The sequence below is a fragment of the Somniosus microcephalus genome, chromosome 28 (genome assembly GCF_052327205.1).
Source record: "Somniosus microcephalus isolate GS21.2 chromosome 28, FLI_Smic_1.0, whole genome shotgun sequence".
NCBI lineage: Eukaryota > Metazoa > Chordata > Chondrichthyes > Squaliformes > Somniosidae > Somniosus > Somniosus microcephalus.
Genome location: NC_141014.1, coordinates 4296677 through 4320012, shown reverse-complemented (window position 1 = coordinate 4320012; position 23336 = coordinate 4296677). Strand labels below are relative to the sequence as shown.

The window sequence follows — 23336 nt, the reverse complement described above, 5'->3', positions numbered from 1 at the left end:
CTCCCTGTGGGTCAGTCAGTGTCTCCTCACTCCCCGTGGGTCAGTCGGTGTCTCCTCCCTCCCTGTGGGTCAGTCAGTGTCTCCTCACTCCCTGTGGGTCAATCAGTGTCTCCTCACTCCCTGTGGGTCAGTCAGTGTCTCCTCACTCCCTGTGGGTCGGTCAGTGTCTCCTCACTCCCTGTGGGTCAGTCAGTGTCTCCTCACTCCCTGTGGGTCAGTCAGTGTCTCCTCACTCCCTGTGGGTCAGTCAGTGTCTCCTCACTCCCTGTGGGTCAGTCAGTATCTCCTCACTCCCTGTGGGTCAGTCAGTGTCTCCTCACTCCCTGTGGGTCAGTCAGTGGCTCCTCACTCCCTGTGGGTCAGTCAGTGTCTCCTCACTCCCTGTGGGTCAGTCAGTGTCTCCTCACTCCCTGTGGGTCAGTCAGTATCTCCTCACTCCCTGTGGGTCAGTCAGTGTCTCCTCACTCCCTGTGGGTCAGTCAGTGTCTCCTCACTCCCTGTGGGTCAGTCAGTGTCTCCTCACTCCCTGTGGGTCAGTCGGTGTCTCCTCACTCCCTGTGGGTCAGTCAGTGTCTCCTCACTCCCCGTGGGTCAGTCAGTGTCTCCTCACTCCCTGTGGGTCAATCAGTGTCTCCTCACTCCCTGTGGGTCAGTCAGTGTCTCCTCACTCCCTGTGGGTCAGTCAGTGTCTCCTCACTCCCTGTGGGTCAGTCAGTGTCTCCTCACTCCCTGTCTGTGGGTCAATCAGTGTCTCCTCACTCCCTGTGGGTCAGTCAGTGTCTCCTCACTCCCTGTGGGTCAGTCAGTGTCTCCTCACTCCCTGTCTGTGGGTCAGTCAGTATCTCCTCACTCCCTGTGGGTGAGTCAGTGTCTCCTCACTCCCTGTCTGTGGGTCAGTCGGTGTCTCCTCACTCCCTGTGGGTCAGTCAGTATCTCCTCACTCCCTGTGGGTCAGTCAGTGTCCCCTCACTCCCCGTGGGTCAGTCAGTGTCTCCTCACTCCCTGTTGGTCAGTCGGTGTCTCCTCACTCCCTGTGGGTCAGTCAGTGTCTCCTCACTCCCTGTGGGTCAGTCGGTGTCTCCTCACTCCCTGTGGGTCAGTCGGTGTCTCCTCACTCCCTGTGGGTCAGTCGGTGTCTCCTCACTCCCCGTGGGTCAGTCAGTGTCTCCTCACTCCCTGTGGGTCAGTCAGTGTCTCCTCACTCCCTGTCTGTGGGTCAGTCAGTATCTCCTCACTCCCTGTGGGTCAGTCAGTGTCTCCTCACTCCCTGTCTGTGGGTCAGTCAGTGTCTCCTCACTCCCTGTGGGTCAGTCAGTGTCTCCTCACTCCCTGTCTGTGGGTCAGTCAGTATCTCCTCACTCCCTCTCTGTGGGTCAGTCAGTGTGCCTTTCTAATTGATTTCATTAATGTCGGTCAGATCATTTTCTCGAATTGATGTCTTTAGGTAGAGCCCAGGTGGGACCCACTTGGCCACCTAGTGTAAAATCCATTTGTTGAAACTCTGCCAGTAGCGCAGCAGAAGCTCCGACAAAAGCATTAGAGAGCCAAACCTTGCAAGTTAGTGGATTGGAACTATCCTGTCAGAGGTGGGCAAAATACTGCATCATGGCCCAGAAACAGCAGGAGGCTGCTAGATAGCGTAAGAGATAGCTTGCATTATGGAGCTGTGGCTACAGGGGTTGGACATTGAAACTGAGCTAAATCCCTGGTCTGGGAGCAGGCGAGGAGTGTATTCAGCACGATCTCCGCATATGGCAACAGGAAAGGTATTACTGTCCTGGAGGAGACAAGGGGGTTGGGGAGGGCAACAAGGACGATTCTGGGTATCAGGAGGCAAGGAAATCTAGGGGGAACCTTGGCGAACTTTCCTACCCAAAGGGTAATTGAGTTGTGGAATAAGCTACCCGAGAAAGACATTGATGTGGACAGTGCAAATGGGGTCAAGAGATAATTAGAGGAGTTTCTGGAAGAAAAGGAACTGAGTGATATGGTGAGGTGGGTAGGTGGGATTGACGGACGTAAGGAGAAGGTAGGTAGTAGGATTGAGGGAATTAGTGAGAATGTGGATAACTGGATATGGGGAGAAGGTGGGTAGGTGGGGTTGAGGAACACAGTGAGAAGGTGGGTAGGTGGGGTTGAGGAATATGGGGAGAAGGTGGGTGGGTGGGGTTGAGGGATATGGTGAGAAGGTGGGTCATGTGGTTGAGGAATATGGTGAGGGTGGGAACGTGGGGTTGAGGAGTATGGCGAGAAGATGGGTTGGTCAGGTTGAGGGATATGGTGAGAAGGTGGGTAAGTGGGATTGAAGGATATGGTGAGAAGGTGGGTAAGTGGGATTGAGGGATATGGTGAGAAGGTGGGTAAGTGGGATTGAGGGATTTGCTGAGACAATGGGTAGGTGGTGTTGAGGGACATGGTGACAGGGTGGTTAGACGGGGTTAAGTGATACGGTGAGAAGGTAGATAGGTGGGTTTGAGCGATATGGTGAGAAGGTGGGTAAATAAGATTGAGGGATATGGAGAGAAGGTGGGTAGGTGGGGGTTTAGGGATATGGTGAGAGGATGGGTAAGTGTTGCCGGAATTTAACGGCTTTTTGGGTTAAATGGACTTTTCTTGTTGTCAAAAATGTTTCTGTTTTGCACTTCTTATCCAACTGGGCCAATGCATGCCAGCTGGACTGGTAATAAAAAGGGACAAGGCTGGATCTGCAGAGTGTGGCTCTGTGTCATATTCTATGACAGGGTACTGAATTTGGATGATCAGCCATGATCTCATTGAATGGCGGAGCAGGCTCGAGGGGCCGAATGGCCTACTCCTGCTCCTATCTTCCATGTTTCTATGAGGCCCAAGGACCCCATTACTTACTAAGTGCGTGCACAGGTAGATGTGTCAGAAAGCCCATACTAGTGTGTGTCTCTCACCTGTTTATGAGGGGAAACTTGAACGAATCCATAGTTGTTTGTAGTCACTTTGCTAACGGATTGTTGGCTGCCTACAATAGAAATGACATGGAATGCTGTGAGAGCTCAGTGCCTTACTAGGTCCACACGAGAGACTGTTGAATAACTGGTGCTGATTTAAGGTGAATTCTGGAAATGGGTAAGGAACTGATGAAAAGGAAGCAGTGGGTGCTTGTTTGGGGAGTGACGTGCAGAGAGTGGGCCCCTGTGGGGGTAGGGGGGCGGTGTGGTGTCTCCTGGGCTAGTTTGGAAGTAGGCAGGGGGATTGGGACTAGCTGAAGTGTTCTTGCAGAGAGCCGGTAAGGGCTCAACGGGCCGAATGGCCTCCTACTGTGCTATGATTCTATGATTCATTCATGGGATGTGGGCATCGCTGGCAAGGCCAGCATTTATTGCCCATCCCTAATTGCCCTTGAGAAGGTGGTGGTGAGCCGCCTTCTTGAACCGCTGCAGTCCGTGTGGTGAAGGTACTCCCACAGTGCTGCTAGGGAGGGTGTTCCAGGAATTTGACCCAGCGGCGATGAAGGATCAGCGATATATTTCTAAGTCAGGATTGTGTGACTTGGAGATGCTGTTCCCATGCACCTGCTGCACTTCTAGGTGGTAGAGGTCACATGTTTGGGAGGTGCTGTCGAAGAAACCTTGGCAAGTTGCTGCAGTGCATCTTGTAGATGGTACACACTGCAGCCACGGTGCACCAGTGGTGGAGGGAGTGAATGTTTAAGGTGGTGGATGGGGTGCCAATCAAGCGGGCTGCTTTGTCCTGGATGGTATCAAGCTTCTTGAGTGTTGTTGGAGCTGCACTCATCCAGACCTCTCACTCAGAGAGAGGGAGAGAGAGATACAGAGACAGAGAGCAGCAGCGGCGAGAAGATAAAGAGCGGCCCGAGAGTGGACCTGAATTAAAGCAGCGGCAGCAGCGAGAGGATAAAGAGCGGCCCGAGAGCGGACCTGAATTAAAGCAGCGGCAGCGGCGAGAGGATAAAAAGCGGCCCGAGAGCGAGCTGTATTAAAGCGGCGACGAGAGGATAAAGAGCAGAGCTAAATTAAAGCAGCAGCGAGAGGATAAAGAGCTGAGCGGCGGACCTGCGACAGCCACAGAGTCAGCGAGAGGAGGATAAAAAGAGCGGGGAGCGGAGGCCTGGGACCGGAGCTGAGCGGTGGACCTACGAGAGGCACAGAGTCAGCGAGAGGAGGATAAAAAGAGCGGGGAGAGGAGGCCTGGGACCAGAGCTCAGCGATGGACCTGCAAGAGGCACAGAGTCAGCGAGAGGAGAGAGAGAAGTAAAAAGTAATCGAAGTGTGACATCACCAGAAAGCAGGTAAGTGATTGGTTGGTGAGTATTGCTCTCTTTCTCGCTTTTTTCCAAACTTACATTTTGTGGTTTATAATTTCTAGGGACTCTGTTGTGCAGTGGGGACTGCTGGTAAACAAGGGCCCTTGAGTATATCATTTAATTGTAGTGTAATTGGTGGGATTGATTTGATTTAATTTAATTTGAATTAATTAAAGGGTAAGTCATGGCAGTACAGCTCGGCACTGTGGTATGCTCCTCCTACACTATGTGGGAAATCAGGGACACTTCCCGTGTCCCTGACGACCATGTGTGCGGGAAGTGTATCCAGCTGCAGCTACTAGCAGACCACATTGCGGCGCTGGAGCTGCGAATGGATACATACTGGAGCATTCGTGATGCTGAGGACGTCGTGGATAGCACGTTTAATGAGTTGGTCACACCGCAGGTAAAGGCTGCCAGGCAGAGTAGTAGGCGCAGGCAGGTAGTGCAGGGGTCCCCTGTGGCCAACCCCCTCTCAAACAGATATACCGCTTTGGATATTGTTGAGGGAGATGGCTTATCGGGGGAAGACAGCAGCAGCCAACTTCCTGGCACCATGGGTGGTTCTGCTGCACAGGACGGGAGGAAAAAGAGTGGGAGAGCTATAGTAATAGGGGATTCTATTGTAAGGGGAATAGATAGGCGTTCCCGCGGCCGCAAACGAGACTCCAGGATGGTATGTTGCCTCCCTGGTGCAAGGGTCAAGGATGTCTCGGAGCGGCTGCAGAACATTTTGGAAGGGGAGTGTGAACAGCCAGTTGTTGTGGTGCATATAGGTACCAACGATATAGGTAAAAACCGGGATGAGGTCCTAAAAGCTGAATATAGGGAGTTAGGAGGTAAATTAAAAAATAGGACCTCAAAGGTAGTAATCTCAGGATTGCTACCAGTGCCATGTGCTAGTCAGAGTAGAAATAGAAGGATGTTTCAGATGAATACGTGGCTAGAGGAATGGTGCAAGGGGGAGGGATTCAAATTCCTGGGACATTGGAACCGGTTCTGGGGGAGGTGGGACCAGTACAAAACGGACGGTTTGCACCTGGGCGGGACCGGGACCGATGTCCATGGGGGAGTGTTTGCTAGTGCTGTGGGGGAGGGATTAAACTAAAATGGCAGGGGTTTGGGAACCTGTGCAGGGAGACAGAGGAAAGGGAAACAAGGATAGAAGCAAAAGACAGGAAGGAGAAAAGAAAAGTGGCAGAGAAATCAAGGGTTTAAATAAAACGTGGCCACAGTAAATAATAATTCTAAAAGGTCTAAGAGTGTTAAAAAAACAAGCCTGAACACTTTGTATCTTAATGCGAGGAGCATTCGTAATAAGGTGGATGAATTAGCTGTGCAAATAGATGTAAGCAGATATGATATGATTGGGATTATGGAAACATGGCTCCAGGGTGACCAAGGCTGGGAACTCAACATCCAGGGGTATTCAATATTCAGGAAAGACAGGCAAAAAGGAAGAGGAGGTGGGGTAGCATTGCTGGTTAAAGAGGAGATTAACACAATAGTAAGGAAGGATATTAGCTCTGAGGATGTGGAATCTGTATGGGTAGAGCTGAGAAATACCAAGGGGCAGAAAACGTTAGTGGGAGTTGTATGCAGACCCCCAAATAGTAATGCGGAGGTTGGGGATGGCATTAAACGGGAAATTAGAGACACGTGCAATAAGGGCAGAGCAGTTATCATGGGTGACTTTAATCTACATGTAGATCGGGCTAACCAAATTAGTAACAATACTGTGGAGGAGGAATTCCTGGAGTGTATACGGGATGGTTTCCTGGACCAATATGTCGAGGAACCAACTAAAGAGCAGGCCATCTTAGACTGGGTATTATGTAATGAGAAAGGAATAATTAGCAATCTTGTAGTGCGAGGCCCCTTTGGGCGGAGTGATCATAATATGATCGAACTCTTCATTAAGATGGAGAGTGAAGTATTTGATTCAGAGACTAGGGTCCTGAATTTAAATAAAGGAAACTACGATGGTATGAGACGCGAGTTGGGTAGGATTGATTGGGGAATGTTACTCAAAGGGTTGACGGTGGATAGGCAATGGCAAACATTTAAAGATCGCATGGATGAACTACAGAATGTGTTCATCCCTGTTTGGCATAAAGATAAAACAAAAAAGGTGACTGAACCGTGGCTAACAAGGGAAATTAGGGATAACATAAGATCCAAGGAGAGGACATATAAATTGGCCAGAAAAAGCAGTAAACCTGAGGATTGGGAGCAGTTTAGGATTCAGCAAAGGAGGACAAAGGGATTAATTAAGAGGGGGGAAATAGAGTTTGAGAGTAAGCTTTCAGGGAACATAAAAACTGACTGTAAAAGCTTCTATAGATATGTGAAGTCAAGCGTAGGTCCCTTGCAGTCAGAATCAGGGGAATTTATAATGGGGAACAAAGAAATGGCAGGCCAATTAAATACATACTTTGGTTCTGTCCTCAGAGATGTCGGGGAACATAGGGTCTAATGAGAGGGAGGAACTGAATGAAATCAGTATTTGTAGGGAAATGGTGTTAGGGAAATTGACGGGATTGAAGGCCGATAAAGCCCAGGGCCTGATAATCTACATCCTAGGGTACCTAAGGAAGTGGCCTTAGAAATAATAGATGCATTGCTGGTCATCTTCCAAAATTCTATAGATTCTGGAACAGTTCCCATGGATTGGAGGGTAGCTAATGTTACCCCACTATTCAAAAAAGGTGGTAGAGAGAAAACGGGGAAATTATAGACCGGTAAGCCTGACATTGGTAGTGGGGAAAATGCTAGAGTCCATTATAAAAGATGTAATAGCAGAGCACTTGGAAAACAGTGACAGGATCGGACAAAGTCAACGTGGATTTACAAAAGGTAAATCATGCTTGGAATTTTTGAGGATGTAACTGGTAGAATAGATAAGGGAGAACCAGTGGATGTGGTGTATTTGGACTTTCAGAAGGCTTTCGATAAGGTCCCGCATAAGAGACCAGCGTGTAAAGTTAGGGCACATGGGATTGGGGGCAAGGTACTGACTTGGATAGAGAACTGGTTGGCAGACAGGAAACAAAGAGTTGGAATAAACAGGTCTTTTTCCGAGTGGCAGGCAGTGACTAGTGGGATACCGCAGGGATTGGTCCTAGGACCCCAGCTATTCACAATATATATTAATGATCTAGATGTGGGAACTAGATGTAATATCTCCAAGTTTGCAGACGACACAAAGCTGGGTGGGCGTGTGTGCTGTGAGGAGGATGCCGAGAAACTCCAGTATGATTTGGACAGGTTGGGTGATTGGGCAGATGCACGGCAGATGCAGTATAATGTGGATAAATGCGAGGTTATCCACTTTGGTGGCAAAAACAGGAAGGCAGATTATTATCTAAACGGCAATAGGTTGGGAGAAGGGGAAGTGCAACGAGACCTGGGTGTCCTTGTGCACCAGTCGCTGAAGGTAAGCATGCAGGTGCAGCAGGCAGTTAAGAAGGCAAATGGTATGTTGGCCTTCGTAGCGAGAGGGTTCGAGTACAGGAACAAGGATGTCTTGCTGCAGTTGTACAGGGCCTTGGTGAGACCACACCTTGAGTATTGTGTGCAGTTTTGGTCGCCTTATCTGAGGAAGGATGTTCTTGCCATGGAGAGAGTGCAGCGAAGATTCACCAGGCTGATACCTGGGATGGCAGGAATGACGTATGAGGAGAGATTGGGTCGATTGGGCTTATACTCGCTGGAGTTTAGAAGAATGAGAGGGGATCTCATTGAAACTTAAAAAATTCTAACAGGACTGGACAGACTAGATGCAGGAAGGATGTTCCTGATGGCCGGGGAGTCCAGAACCAGGGGTCACAGTCTAAGGATAAGGGATAAGCCATTTAGGACAGAGATGAGGAGGAATTTCTTCACCCAGAGAGTGGTGAACCTGTGGAATTCTCTACCACAGAGGGCGGTGGAGGCCAATTCCTTAAATATATTCAAGAAGGAGTTAGATATATTTCTTAAGGCTAAAGGGATCAAGGGATATGGGGAGAAGGCAGGGACAGGGTACTGAATTTGGATGATCAGCCGTGATCTCATTGAATGGCGGAGCAGGCTCGAGGGGCCGAATGGCCTACTCCTGCTCCTATCTTCTATGTTTCTATGTTTGAGCGGCCCGAGAGCGGACCTGAATTAAAGCAGCGGCAGTGGCGAGAGGATAAGGAGCGGCCCAAGAGCAGACCTGAATTAAAGCAGCGGCAGCGGCGAGAGGATAAAGAGCGGCCCGAGAGCGGACCTGAATTAAAGCAGCGGCGAGAGGATAAAGAGCGGCCCGAGAGCGGAGCTGAATTAAAGCAGCGACGAGAGGATAAAGAGCGGCCCGAGAGCAGGCCTGAATTAAAGCAGCGGCGAGGCTCAGATTAAAAAACATCAAAGAGTGATGTCACAGGAGAGCAGGCAGGTGATTGGTTGGTGAGTATTACAGCTTTTTTTTGCTCTCTAAGTTAGGGAAGGGGGTTAAATTAAGAGCTGAGAAAGTGTAACTTGCTGGTGCTTAATAAATTAATAACTTAAACTAGGTAAAATAATCAAACAGTAGAAGTAAAATATTGATTAAATAAAAGTTTAACTAATGAATTAATAAATAAAACAAGGTTAGAGGTGGCAGGGCAGGTGGTGTGTTGTAACTGCAGCGTGTGGGAGTCTGTGGAGAGCATCGCGATCCCGAGCAACCACATCTGCAGTAAGTGTCTGCAACTCGAGGGACTTCGGCTCAGGGTTGTTGAGCTGGAGTCCGAGCTGCAGACATTGCGATGCATCAGGGAGGGGGAGAGTTACCTGGACACTTTGTTTCAGGAGGCAGTCACACCCTTTAGGTTAAGTAGTACTTTAGAGTTCATCAGTAGTCAGGGACAGGAGGGGGTGACTGTGAGTCAGGAAGATATGGGGACCCAGGATGTAGCGATGGAGGAGCCTCAGCCCTGGACCTTGTCCAATAGGTACGAGGTACTTTCTACCTGTATGGATGAGGAAAAGGACTGCAGGGAGGATGGGCCAATTGACCACGGCACTGTGGTACAGGGGGCCATCCAAGTGGGGGGAGAAGGAAGGAATGTGGTAGTAGTAGGGGACAGTAGTCAGGGGGATAGATACTGTTCTTTGCAGCTGTGAAAGAGAGTCCCAAAGGCTGTGTTGCCTGCCCTGTGCCGGAGTTAAGGATATCTCCTCGCGGCTGGAGAAGAACTTGGAGTGGGAGGGGGAGGGTCCAGTTGTCGTGGTCCATGTAGGAACCAACAACATAGGTAGAACTAAGAATGAGGTTCTGCTAAGGGAGTTTGAGGAGCTAGGGTCTAAATTAATAAGCAGAAACTCAAGGGTAATAATCTTTGGATTACTACCTGAGCCACGCGCAAATTGGCATAGGGTCAAGCAGATCAGAGAGTTAAATGCGTGGCTCAAAGAGTGGTGTGGGAAGAAGGGGTTTCAATTCATGGTGCACTGGCACCAGTACTGGGGAAAGAGGGAGCTGGCACCACTGGCATCCTGGCAAATCGAATAACTAGAGCTGCAGACAGGGCTTTAAACTAAACTAAACTAAAAAAAGGTGGGGGGGTGGGGGGGAGAGGCCAGGTGAGGGAAATTTAGAAATCTAAAGAGAAAGGTCAAGGCAATAGAGCAGTGTAGTGATTTGGGTAAAAATAAGCAGAGTGTGACAGGAAGGGACAGAGAGTGTAATGGTAGCAGTGCTGCAGAGAATAAGGTCAAAGCAGGGAATAATGGTAAAAAATTTAAATTAAAGGTTCTTTATCTGAATGCACGAATATTCGTAACAAGATAGATGAACTACTGGCACAAATAGAGATAAAAGGGTTTGATCCAATAGCCATTACAGAGACATGGTTGCAAGGTGGCCAAGGTTGGGAACTAAATGTTCCAGGGTACTTGACGTTTTGAAAAGACAGGCAGGATGGAAAAGGAGGGGGAGTAGCCCTGATAATAAAGGATGACATAAGGACAGTAGCGAGAAAGGATCTCGGCTCGGAAGATCAGGAAGTAGAAGCAGTATGGGTGGAGATAAGGAATAACAAGGGGCAGAAAACACTGGTAGGATTAGTATATAGGCCCCCTAACAATAGCTATACTGTTGGACAGAATATTAATCAAGAAATAGCAGGAGCTTGCAACAAAGGTAATGGAATAATCTTGGGGGACATTAATCTTCATGTAGATTGGACAAATCAAACTGGCAAAGGTAGTCAGGAGGACGAGTTCATGGACTGCATTCGGGGCAGTTTCTTAGAACAATATGTCATGGAACCAACCAGGGAACAGGCTATTTTAGATCTTGTATTGTGTAATCTCATAGTAAAGGATCCTCTGGTGCCGGGCTCTTTTGCCGGCACTCGCGATCCTCGATCGCGCTGCACAAGGCCCCTCCCCTTTAAGAAGGGGAGGAAGGCCTGCAGTACCACAGCACGCCGTGCCGCAGCGTGTGGCGCTGCGGCACGTTGTGCAGTGATCTTCAGCTGCAGCACCCCAAGAGGGATGCGGGGCACCTCCAGTAGCGCCGCGCTTCCCTCTGGGGCACACAAAGTGAATTTACGGCGGGCGGCCGCGACTACTTCCGGGGCGCTACTTTTGGCGCCCTGGCGAGGCTGGCGCCCCAAACGGGGCGCTACTGAATTTCTAGGCCATAATGTTGCAAAGAATAATAGTAAACCTGAGCATTGGGGGAGTTTCAGAAGCCAGCAAAGGATGACCAAAAAATTGATAAAAAGGGAAAAAATAGAATGAGAGAAAACTAGCAAGAAATATAAAAGCAGATTGTAAGAGCTTCTACAAGTATGTAAAAAGGAAGAAAATAGCAAAAGTAAACGTTGGTCCCTTAGAGGCTGAGACAGGAGAAATTATTAAGGAATAAGGAAATGGCAGAAATGTTAAATAAATATTTTGTATCTGTCTTCACAGTAGAAGACACAAAAAGCACACCAAAAATGGTGGGGAACCAAGGGTCTAATGAGGGTGAGGAACTTAACGTAATTAATATAAGTAGAGAAAAAGTACTAGAGAAACTAATGGGACTAAAAGCCGACAAATCCCCTGGACCTGACGGCCTACATCCTAGGGTTCTGAAAGAGGCGGCTGAAGAGATAGTGGATGCATTGGTTTTGATCTTCCAAAATTCCCTAGATTCTAGAATGGTCCCAGCGGATTGTAAGATCGCGAATGTAACACTGCTATTCAAGAAAGGAGGGAGAGAGAAAACGGAACTACAGGCCAGTTAGCCTGACATCAGTCGTCGGAAAAATGCTGGAATCCATTGCTATGGAAGTGGTGTCAGAGCACTTAGAAAATCATAACATGATTAGGCAGAGTCAACATGGTTATATGAAAGGAAATCGTGTTTGACAAATTTATTAGAGTTTTTTGAGGATGTAACTAGCAAGGTAGATAAAGGCAAACCAGTGGATGTAGTATATTTGGATGAGAGGGCTGTCCTATGAGGAGAGATTGTGTAGAATGGGCCGATACTCTCTGGAGTTTAGAAGAATGAGAGGTGATCTCATTGAAACATACAAGATTCTGAGGGGGATGGACAGGGTAGATGCTGAAAGGTTGTTTCCCCCTGGCTGGAGTCGGCCATTTAAGACCGAGATGCAGAGGAATTTCTTCACTCAGAGGGTTATGAATCCTTGGAATTCTCTGTCCCAGAGGGCTGTGAATGCTGAGTCGTTGAGTATATTCAAGGCTGAGATCGATAGATTTTTGGACTCTGGGGGAATCAAGGGATATGGAGATTGGGCGGGAAAGTGGAGTTGAGGTCAATGATCAGCCATGACCTTATTTAATGGTGGAGCAGGCTCGAGCAGCCAAATGGCCTACTCCTGCTCTTACTTCTTATGTTCTTATGAGAGACACAGAGAGAGAGAGAGAGAGAACTCTCACTCACAAAGAGAACAGGGTGCATTAATCTTCAGCTGTGTATGCTGTATCTGACATGTGCCATTTCCCAGCACCAACATTCCTCACCTTAAAGAGCACAATCAAATATAAACATAAGAACATAAGAAATTGGAGCAGGAGTAGGCCATTTGGCCGCTCGAGCCTGCTCCGCCATTCAATAAGATCATGGCTGATCTGATCTTGGCGTCAACACCAATTTCCTGCCTGCTCCCCATAACCCTCGACACCCCTGTAGCTCAAATATCGGTCTATCTCCGCCTTGAATATATTCAATGACTCCACCTCCACAGCTCTCTGGGGAACAGAATTCCAAAGATTCACCACCCTCTGAGAGGAGAAATTCCTCCTCATCTCCATTTTAAATAGCCGACCCCTTATTCTGAAACTATGCCCAGAGTTCTAGATTCCCCCACGAGGGGAAACATCCTCTCTGCATCTACCCTGTCAAGCCCCCTCAGAATCTTATGTGTTTCAGTAAGATCACCTCTCATTCTTCTGAACTCCAATGAGTATAGGCCCAGCCTGCTCAACCATTCTTCATAAGACAACCCCTTCATCTCCGGAATCAACCTCGTGAACCTTCTCTGAACTGCCTCCAATGCAAGTATATCCTTCCTTAAATAAGGAGTCCAAAACTGTACACAGTACTCCAGGTGTGGTCTCACTAATACCCTGTACAGCTGTAGCAAGACTTCCCTACTTTTATACTCCATACCCTTTGCAATTAAGGCCAACATTCCATTTGCCTTCCTAATTACTTGCTGTACCTGCATGCTAACTTTTTGTGTTTCATGTACGAGGACCCCCAGATCCCTCTGTACCGCAGCATTCTGTAATCTCTCTCCATTTAAATAATAATTTGCTTTTTTATTCTTCCTACCAAAGTGGATGACCTCACATTTTCCCACATTATACTCCATCTGCCACATTTTTGCCCACTCGCTTAGCCTGTCTATATCCCTTTGCAGATTCTTTGTGTCCTCTTCACAACTTGCTTTCCCATCTGTCTTTGTATCAGCAGAACATTTGGCTACATTACACTCGGTCCCTTCATCCAAGTCATTAATGTAGATTGTAAACAGCTGAGGCCCCAGCACTGATCCCTGTGGCACCCCACTAGTTACCGTTTGCCAACCTGAAAATTACCCATTTATCCCAACTCTCTGCTTTCTGTTAGTTAGCCAATCCTCTATCCATGCTAATATATTACCCCCAACCCCGTGAGCTCTTATCTTGTGCAGTAACCTTTTATGTGGCACCTTATCGAATGCCTTCTGGAAATCCAAATACACCACATCCACTGGCTCACCCTTTATCTACCCAGCTCGTTACATCCTCAAAGAACTCTAGTAAATTTGTCAAACACGATTTCCCTTTCATAAAACCATGGTGACTCTGCTTGACTGTATTATGATTTTCTAAATGTCCTGCTACTACTTCCTTAATAATGCATTGCAGCATTTTCCAAATGACAAATGTTAGGCTAACTAAAGTTCCCTCCTTTCCTGAATAGGGGCGTTACATTTGCGGTTTTCCAATCCGCTGGGACCTCTCCAGAATGCAGGGAATTTTGGTAGATTACAACCAACGCATCCACTATCTCTACAGCCACTTCTTTTAAGACCCTTTTAAAATGGCTGTTTGTTCCACAGGACTTGCTAAGATTGTTACTGGTCATTGGAAAAATACGACCCCATAACTCACCAAAAGAGCTCGATGCCGCTTCATCGAATTGGTAGCTATCGACTTCCGGCAGTCCCAAGGATGACATGCGATGAACCCCAGAATTTCTCTTTCCTTTAGATAAAGAGTTTCGTGACAGCCTCGGTGAGGCACTGATAGGTTTTCTTTGTGCAGAACGCTGAACGAGGAGAAGCAGCATTAATTGTCAGGTGGAATAAGCTAACATCAGAACCTAAGCAATCTCAATCAGGCCTGCCATTCTATACCAAAATACTCCATTCAAACAAACGTTTCAATCATAGAAGCCCATTCCAAAGCATCCCCGACACTCCACACAGCTCTTTCCTGGAATGTATTCAACCTTCACATCGAGGTGATGTCAAACAAAGTGGCTGGGTATGGGATGGTTTGAGGGAGTTAGCACAGATTGAAGGGAGGGAGGCAGGTCTTCACTAACAAATTCCCGAGTGCTCTTCTGATCTCATGCAGATTGCTAGTGAGACCTGTTCTAGAGTCTGGGGTACATAGATACATATAGATACATAGAAGATAGGAGCAGGAGTAGGCCATTCGGCCCTTCGTGCCTGCTCCGCCATTCGATGAGATCATGGCTGATCCTTTAATTCAGTATCCCGTCCCCGCCTTCTCTCCGTAACCCTTAACCCCTTTTGCCCGTAGAAATATATCTAATTCCCTCTTAAATATATTTAATGAGCTGGCGTACACTGCCCTCTGTGGCAATGAGTTCCACAGGTTCACCACTCTCTGAGTGAAGAAATTCCCCCTCATCTCTGTCCTAAATGGTTTAGCCCTTATCCTTAAATTATGTCCTCTAGTTCTGTTCTCACCCGCCAAGGGAAACATTCCTTCTGCATCCAGTCTGTCTAGACCTGTCAGAATTTTATACACTTCTATGAGGTCCCCTCTCAATCTTCTAAACTCCAGTGTGTACATCCCTAAACTACATAGTCTCTCCTCATAGGTCATTCCCGCCATTCCTGGTATCAGCCTGGTGAATCGCCGCTGCACCCCCTCCATGGCAAGAACATCCTTCCTCAGATGAGGCGACCAAAACTGTACACAGTACTCGAGGTGTGGTCTCACCAGTGCCCTGTACAGCTGCAGCAAGGTATCCCTGTTCCTGTATTCTAACCCTTTTGCTATGAAGGCCAGCATACCGTTTGCCTTCTTGACCGCCTGTTGCACCTGCATGCTCGCCTTCAGTGACTGGTGTACAAGAACACCCAGGTCTCTCTGTACTTCCCCCTCTCCCAATCTATTGCCATTTAAATAATAATTTGCCCTCCCGTTCCTGCACCCAAGGTGGATAACTTCGCACTTGTCCACATTATAGTGCATCTGCCATTTATCCGCCCAATCGCCCAGTCTGTCCAAATCGCTCTGGAGCTTCCTGGTCTCTTCCTCTGAGCCCACCCCCCCTCCTAGTTTAGTGTCGTCTGCAAATTTGGAAATGCTGCATCCGACTCCCTGATCCAGGTCATTAATGTAAATTGTGAACAGCTGGGGGCCCAGGACAGATCCCTGTGGTACCCCACTTGTTACTGCCTGCCATTCAGAAAATGAGCCGTTTATTCCAACTCTCTGTTTTCTATCTGACAGCCAGTTCCCTATCCACGCCAAAACTTTCCCCTTTATCCCATGAGCCTCAATTTTCCATGCTAATCTTTTATGTGGGACCTTATCGAAGGCCTTTTGGAAGTCCAGGTACACCACATCTACTGGCTCTCCCCCATCTATTCTACCAGTTACTCCCTCAAAAAATTCCAATAGATTAGTCAAGCACGATTTACCCTTTGTAAATCCATGTTGACTCTGTCCTATCCTGTCCCCATTTGCTAAGTGCTCCGCTATTTCATCCTTAATGATGGACTCCAGCATTTTGCCCACAACTGATGTAAGGCTTACAGGTCTGTAATTACCTGCTTTTTCCCTACCCCCCTTTTTGAATAGTGGGGTAACGTTAGCTACCCTCCAATCCATCGGCACTGTTCCCGAGTCTAATGAATTCTGAAAAATCATCCTTAGTGCATCCGCTATCTCTAGGGCCACCTCCTTCAGTACCCTAGGATGCATGTTATCAGGCCCTGGGGATTTGTCCACCTTCAATCCCTTTAGCTTCCTTAACACCATATCCTTAGAGATATTGATTTGCGTCAGTTCCTCCTTTGCCAATGTCCCTATTTTTCCCGATATCCCAGGGAGGTTTTTTGTGTCTTCCTTCGTAAAGACTGACCCAAAGTATGCATTTAGTTGATCTGCCATTTCCTTATTTCCCATTATATATTCCCCCGTATCTGACTGCAATGGACCAACTTTGGTTTTCACCAGTCTTTTCCTTTTGATATACTTATAAAAGCTTTTGGAGTTAGTTTTTATATTTTCCGCCAGCTTGTTTTCGTAAGCTATTTTGCCCCTCTTGATTATGCCCTTTGCCCTCCTTTGCTCTATCTTAAACTGTTCCCAATCTTCCGCTCTGGCGCTTTTTTTGGCTATTTTATACGCCCTATCTTTGGATTTTATGCTGTCTCTAATTTCCCCTGTTATCCACGGTTGAGTCACCTTTTTAGATTTCCTTTTATGCCAGATTGGTATAAACAATTTTTGCAATTTTGTCATTCTATCTTTAAATGTTTGCCATTGTTTATCTACCTCCAGTCCTCCCAGGAACGTTGTCCAATCAGACCTACTCAGTTCCCGTCTCATGGCATCATAATTCCCCTTGTTTAAATTCAGGACCTTAGTCTCTGAGTCAATTTCTTCGCTCTCCATTTCGAGTGAGAAATCGATCATGTTATGATCGCTCTGACCCAAGGGTCCCCGTACAACAAGATTACTGATTAGTCCCTTCTCATTGCACAGTACCCAGTCCAATATAGCCTGTTCCCGAGTTGGTTCCTCGACATATTGATCCAGATAACCATCCCTCAAACACTCAAGGAATTCCTCCTCCTCATTATTTTTACTGATTAGGCTAGTCCAATCTATATGTAAGTTAAAGTCACCTATGATGACAGCTGTGCTCTTATTGCACGCTTCTCTAATTTCCCTCGTGATGCCCTCCCTAACCTCTATTTTACTATTTGGAGGCCTATATACCACTCCTATTAATGTTTTTCGCCCCTTGCTATTTCTTAGCTCCACCCATATAGATTCTGTATTAACTGAGTTAATATCCTTCCTTTCAATTGCATTTATCCCCTCTTTTACTAGCAATGCTACCCCTCCTCCCTTTCTTTTTTGTCGATCCTTCCTAAATACTGAATACCCCTGTATGTTAAGCTCCCAGCCCTGCTCACCCTGCAACCATGTTTCCGTAATCCCAATTAGGTCATAATTATTAACCTCTATTTCCACAGCTAATTCATCTACCTTGTTCCTGATGCTTCTCGCATTAAGGTATAAAACCCTCAGGCTTTTTTTATGCTCACATTTTTTATGAATTAGTTTGGCCCTTTGTTTTTTGTTCCTCACCCTTTTATCATTTATTTCTGTCTGCCTTTCACTTTCCTCTATTTCACTACATAGGTTTCTAGCCCCCTGCCATACTAGTTTAAATGCTCCCGAACTGCTTTATCAAAAATTACCCCGAGAACATCAGTTCCATCTCTGCACAGGTGTAGACCGTGTTGGTAATTCTATCTCAGCAAGGGTATCGATGTGTTGGAAAAGCTTCAGAGAAGAAAGACCAGTGTAGTTCCAGGCCTTTGGGGGGACCAAGGTACAAAGAAAGGCTCAAGGAAATAAACTCATTTTCACAGAATTTTTAGCTTTAGCTGACTACCACCTCTCTCGACCTCTGCTACCTCTGTCTCATCAAACTGCTTGTGTAACATTCAGTACTGGATGAGCTGAAGTTTACTCCAATTAAATATTGGGAAGACCGAAGCCATTGTCTTTGGCCGCAGTCACAAACTCCGTTCCCTAGCCATCGACTACATCCCCCTCCCTGAACACTGTCTCCGGCTGAACTGGACTGTTTGCAACTTCGCCGGCCTATTTGACCCTGAGCTGAGCTTCCAAACCCAAATCCTCTCCATCACCAAGACCGCCTACATCCATCTCCATAATATAGGAACATAGGAATTGCTAGACGAGAAAGACCTAGGTCCATCTAGCTCGTCCTATACCATCTGGGTGGCCCATGATAAAAAGATATTGCAGTTGTTGACTCATTCACAGCAATCAATCTCTATTAATTAGACGACAACAGACCCAGACATGAGGTGAGGAAAACCCCCAGTGCTGGAGAGATTTGGGAAGCACGGAGTCAGTGTGTGGTGTATGTAACCTGTTCCACCTTAAGAGATGTACTACTTTCTCTTGGCTGCTGTATACTGTAGTACCGGTGGTGACCACACCGGTATATAAGCGTTGTGTAGTGATTTACTGGGCAGTTCAGCCCTGACCTCCGAATAGTAAAGACCTGTTAAAGTTATTCTTGTGGTCTGTGTCCAGTGATTTATAATAAGCATAACTGGGACACACAGACTTAACAGTGGCGACGAGTCCGATCTTACCCTGCGGCAGTTTTACATCCAAGGCAGCTTCGTCCTCAGAACGGGCGTCGAGAAGAGGCATCCGCCCTCATCATCCTGCTGAGCACCATCGCACGGGAGGCATCGAGAACCCGGGTTAAAAAGAAAAATTCTGACCACGAAGCCCTCCATCAGCGACAAGCAGTGATCATCCCTTCTACCACGGTGGTGGGTAAGCCGATCAGCGACACGAGCAGAAAGTCGGCCGCGTTGACTGTGGAGTGGGGGAGGGAAAACGGAGGAAAAAGGGCGGAGAACTCGACCACGGCCGGTGAAAAGGGCCGGGCTGCAATCGAGGCCGAGAGGCGCAGCGACTGGGGCAGCTTAAGGCACGAGAGCCGCGGAGAACCCAAACGCAGCCGGTGTAAAGGACCGGGCTGCATGCGGGGCTGAGAGGCGCAACAGCAGGGGAAGCGTGAATGCCCACGGGAACCGCGGGGGAGTAAAAGCAGCGTCGGGGAATTGAGAACCGCTGGGGAGGCGAGAACGGCAGCAGCACGGCAATCGCCATTGCAGCCAGCGGGGGAAGAAGGCAAACGCGGGAATCCGCCATTGTAGTCGGCGGGGGAAGAAGACGAGCGCGGGAAAGACCACCAAGCGCGGGAAGCCGCCATTTTAGTAGGCGGGGGAAGTAGACAAGCGCGGGAAGCCGCCATTTTGAGAAAAAGAAAAATTTAAAAACTTGCAAGGATGCCTAAACATGGGAACATTAATACCTTTGATAGCGATATCGAAGATTGGACCACGTATGTAGAACGCATGGAAGTTTATTGTAAAGCAAATAAGGTACCAGATGATGAGAAAGCACTAACCTTATTAAGCTCAATGGGTGCGAAGACATACGGGCTATTGAAGCACCTTCTATCACCAGATAAACTGGTGGATCAGACTTTCGCGAATATTGTTACTGTCCTGAAAAATCATTTAAACCCCACGCCGCTGATGATAGCGGAACGATTTAAATTTTACAGAAGAACGCAGCTGAAAGACAAAAGCAACGCTGAATTTTTAATTGAACTGCGTAAGCTATCAAAGTACTGTCAGTTTGGAACAGGACTAGCAGATGCGCTGAGAGATAAATTTGTGTGTGGATTGTTAAAAGAAGGAACACAAAAGCGACTGCTTGAGGAGAATGATCTTACGCTTGATAAAGCTGTCACTATTGCAGCATCGCACGAAGCCGCAGCGAGAGGCACTGCGGAAATGCAGCTACGGTCACCGGAACTCAGCACCAATCAAATGGTCTTGGGTACAGTAAAATATTATCGTTGTGGAAAGACAACGCACGATCAGAACCAGTGCTGGTTCAAAAATCAGGAATGCAGAAAATGTGGCAGGCTTGGTCACATAGCTAAAGTATGCCGGTCAGGAAAGAAGACCAGCAACAAAAAGTCACCACAGAAAAAGTACAGAAAGGTACACAAGGTGACAGAGAACAGTTCGAACGAACAGAAGTCAAATTCAGACTCCAGCGGTAATGAACTGGGTAGTCTAAGAGTATACAATGTTGGCAATGAAGCAGACCTCCAAACAATCTGGGTCACACTTCAGATAGCAGGAGTCCAAGTGAAGATGGAATTGGACACTGGATCGGCATTGACGGTCATGAATAAGCAAGATTACAAAAGGTTATTCCCACATATTCCCCTACGGGATACGGAGATTGTATTGAAAACATACATGGGGCAAAGAGTATGCCCCATCGGGAAGATAGAGGTAAAGGTGGTCCACAAGGGCAAAGAAAGCCGAGGAATGAACTTATATGTGCTACCTGAGGGAGGTCCACCACTACTGGGACGGGAGTGGATTAGGAAAATAAATATGGACTGGCATTCCTTAAAAGCACTAACGGTAGATTCCGGTAAAAAAGATGTCAAACCTAAACGATTGTCCAGAATATTGGACGATGCTAAAGAGGTGTTCCAACAGGGACTGGGAACACTGAGAGGAATTATGGCAAACATCAAGGTTGAAGAACATGCAAACCCGAAATCTTTCAAAGCCAGACCGGTACCTTATGCGATACGACCTGCTGTGGAAGCTGAGCTGGAAGGGCTAGAACGTTCAGGAGTACTGTCTAAGGTAGACTGGAGTGAGTGGGCCACGCCCATTGTCCCTGTCATGAAGAGTTCATTGAGCAACAAGCCGGGGGAACCGGGGAAGGTTCGCATCTGTGGCGATTTCAAGATCACTGTTAATCCGGTGCTTCACACGGTGCAGTATCCGCTTCCGCGGATTGAGGATATCTTCGCTTCATTGTCTGGCGGGAAACACTTCACCAAGATAGACCTGGCGCAGGCGTACTTACAGATGGAAGTTGAGGAAGAGTCACGCCAGTATCTCACGATCAACACGCATAGAGGCTTGTACCGGTATAATAGACTGGTTTTTGGAGTGGCATCGGCTCCAGCAATTTGGCAGAGGGCCATGGAGCAGGTATTACAGGGAATTCCAGGCACACAATGTTACCTGGACGATATTCTGATTACAGGAGATGATGACGAGGAACACCTTGCAAATTTGGAACTGGTGCTCACCAGATTGAAAGAATATGGACTTCGAGTTAATCGCCAGAAATGTGAGTTCTTTCAGAAGCGGATCTCGTACTGTGGTCATGTCATTGACCAGGAGGGGCTTCATAAGTCTCCTGACAAGATCGAAGCTGTTGTGAAGGCTCCCGCTCCGGATAAGTTTCTGCCAAATTTATCCACGGTGCTGCACCCGCTGAACGCTCTTTTGTAGAAGGGAGTACCATGGAAGTGGAGCGAGGACTGTAAGAGGGCCTTTTGCAAAAGCAAGGCATTGATCACCTCAGAGGAAGTGTTGGCTCACTTCAACCCAACGCTGCCTATTCATTTGGCTTGTGATGCTTCTCCATATGGTATTGGGGCAGTACTCTCACACAAGTTGCCAAATGGCCTGGAGAGGCCAGTTGCGTTCACATCCAGATCATTGACCTCCGCTGAGCGCAACTATGCTCAGATAGATAGGGAGGCTCTCAGCCTTGTGTGGGGAGTAAAGAAGTTTAATCATTACCTGCAGGGCCAAAAGTTTACGCTTCTGACAGACCACCAGCCGTTGGTATCCATTTTTAACCCTAAGAAGGGTGTTTCGGTGATGACAGCACAGAGACTCCAGAGATGGTCCCTTTTCCTAGGGGCATATCAATATCAGATCGAATTCAAAGGTACAAAGCAGCATGGTAATGCTGATGGGCTGTCGCGCCTGCCACTACCTACAGAGGAGGAGGCACCGACGGTTGACCCTGTTGAGTTATTTCACTCGACCATCATCGAATGTTTACCAGTCACCAATGCAAGTATTGAAAGAGAAACCAGGAACGACCCGACACTGTCCCGGGTCTACGAAGTGACAGTGAAGGGATGGCCAGCACATGGTGATCCACTGTTACCGGCATTCTCAGCAAGACGAGAACAGCTGTCCGTCTGTCAAGGAACATTGATGTATGGAACAAGGGTGATTATTCCTCCTAAGTTAAGAGAGAGAGTTCTAAAGGAACTGCATGAAGGTCATCTGGGGGGAGTCAAGATGAAAAGCCTTGCTAGGGCTTATGTGTGGTGGCCGGGTATCGACCAACAGATAGAGGATCTGACGAAAAGCTGCTCAGGGTGCCAAAAAGTGCAAAATGCACCTCCGATTGCACCGCTGCATCCATGGGAATGGCCTTCAACCCCATGGCAACGTGTACATATTGACTTTGTTGGTCCATTCATGGACTCCATGTTTTTAATTGCGGTGGACGCACATTCTAAATGGCCAGAAGTGATTAAGATGACTACCACTACCTCGGAAAAGACGATCGCGGTGCTAAGAACGATATTTGCAAGAAATGGATTGCCAGAACAAATATGTTCAGACAACGGACCGCAGTTCGTGTCAGAAGAATTCCAGAAATTCATGAAGAAGAATGGGGTGAAACATTATACCTCTGCCCCATATCATCCGGCTACAAACGGGTTGGCCGAGAGATTTGTACAAACGTTCAAAAAAGCAATAAAGGCCATGAGCGAAGATCAGATTCCACTACAACACAAGGTGGACAAATTCCTACTGGCATATCGAAACGCCACTCATGCAGTGACAAACCAAAGTCCTGCCATGATGTTCTATAACAGGAGATTGCGGTCCAAGTTGGACTTGTTAAAACCAAATGTGCGGAGGGAAGTTGAAAACAAACAGTTCCAGCATATAAATAACAAGACCACTCGGAGTTTCGAAATAGGACAACCAGTGAGAGCCCGGGACTATAAAAATGAGAAATGGCAATCTGGAACAATTCGGGCCAGACAAGGACCCCTGATGTACACGGTAGATATTGGTGAAAATGTAATACGGCGTCATGCTGACCAACTGGTAGAATCGAGAACAAGGGTCGAACCCAGGGTTACGGCAGAGACAACCGTGGAAGAAGTTAGTGAACCTGAAGCATCTACCTCAGAAGTGAATGTACCTGATGATGATGTCCAATCCATAAGAGATCAACTAGATGAGTCACCCCAGCAACAAGAATCAGAGATCCCTGAAAGGCGTTATCCAACTTGAATCAGGAGGCCTCCTCAGAGACTGAATCTTTGAACTGTTTTGCATGAAGTTGTATATATATATATATATCTATATGTTATTATGTTATGTTAAATGGGGATATAACTGTTAAGCTAAAAAGGGAGGGTTGTGGTGTATGTAACCTGTTCCACCTTAAGAGATGTACTACTTTCTCTTGGCTGCTGTATACTGTAGTACCGGTGGTGACCACACCGGTATATAAGCGTTGTGTAGTGATTTACTGGGCAGTTCAGCCCTGACCTCCGAATAGTAAAGACCTGTTAAAGTTATTCTTGTGGTCTGTGTCCAGTGATTTA

General features: G+C 47.4%; 1 protein-coding gene across 1 annotated transcript in view; it reads right to left on the bottom strand.

Annotated features, from left to right (window-relative positions):
- The window catches only part of LOC147098727 (uncharacterized), a 70713-nt gene that overhangs the window by 19997 nt on the left and 27380 nt on the right, over positions 1-23336 (bottom strand). Inside the window, exons 4-5 of the mRNA XM_085969170.1 lie at positions 13922-14078; positions 2922-2992 (exon numbers count right to left, since the gene is read on the bottom strand). Coding sequence (XP_085825296.1) covers positions 2922-2992; positions 13922-14078 — 228 coding nt within the window. The remainder of the gene's footprint in view (positions 1-2921; positions 2993-13921; positions 14079-23336) is intronic.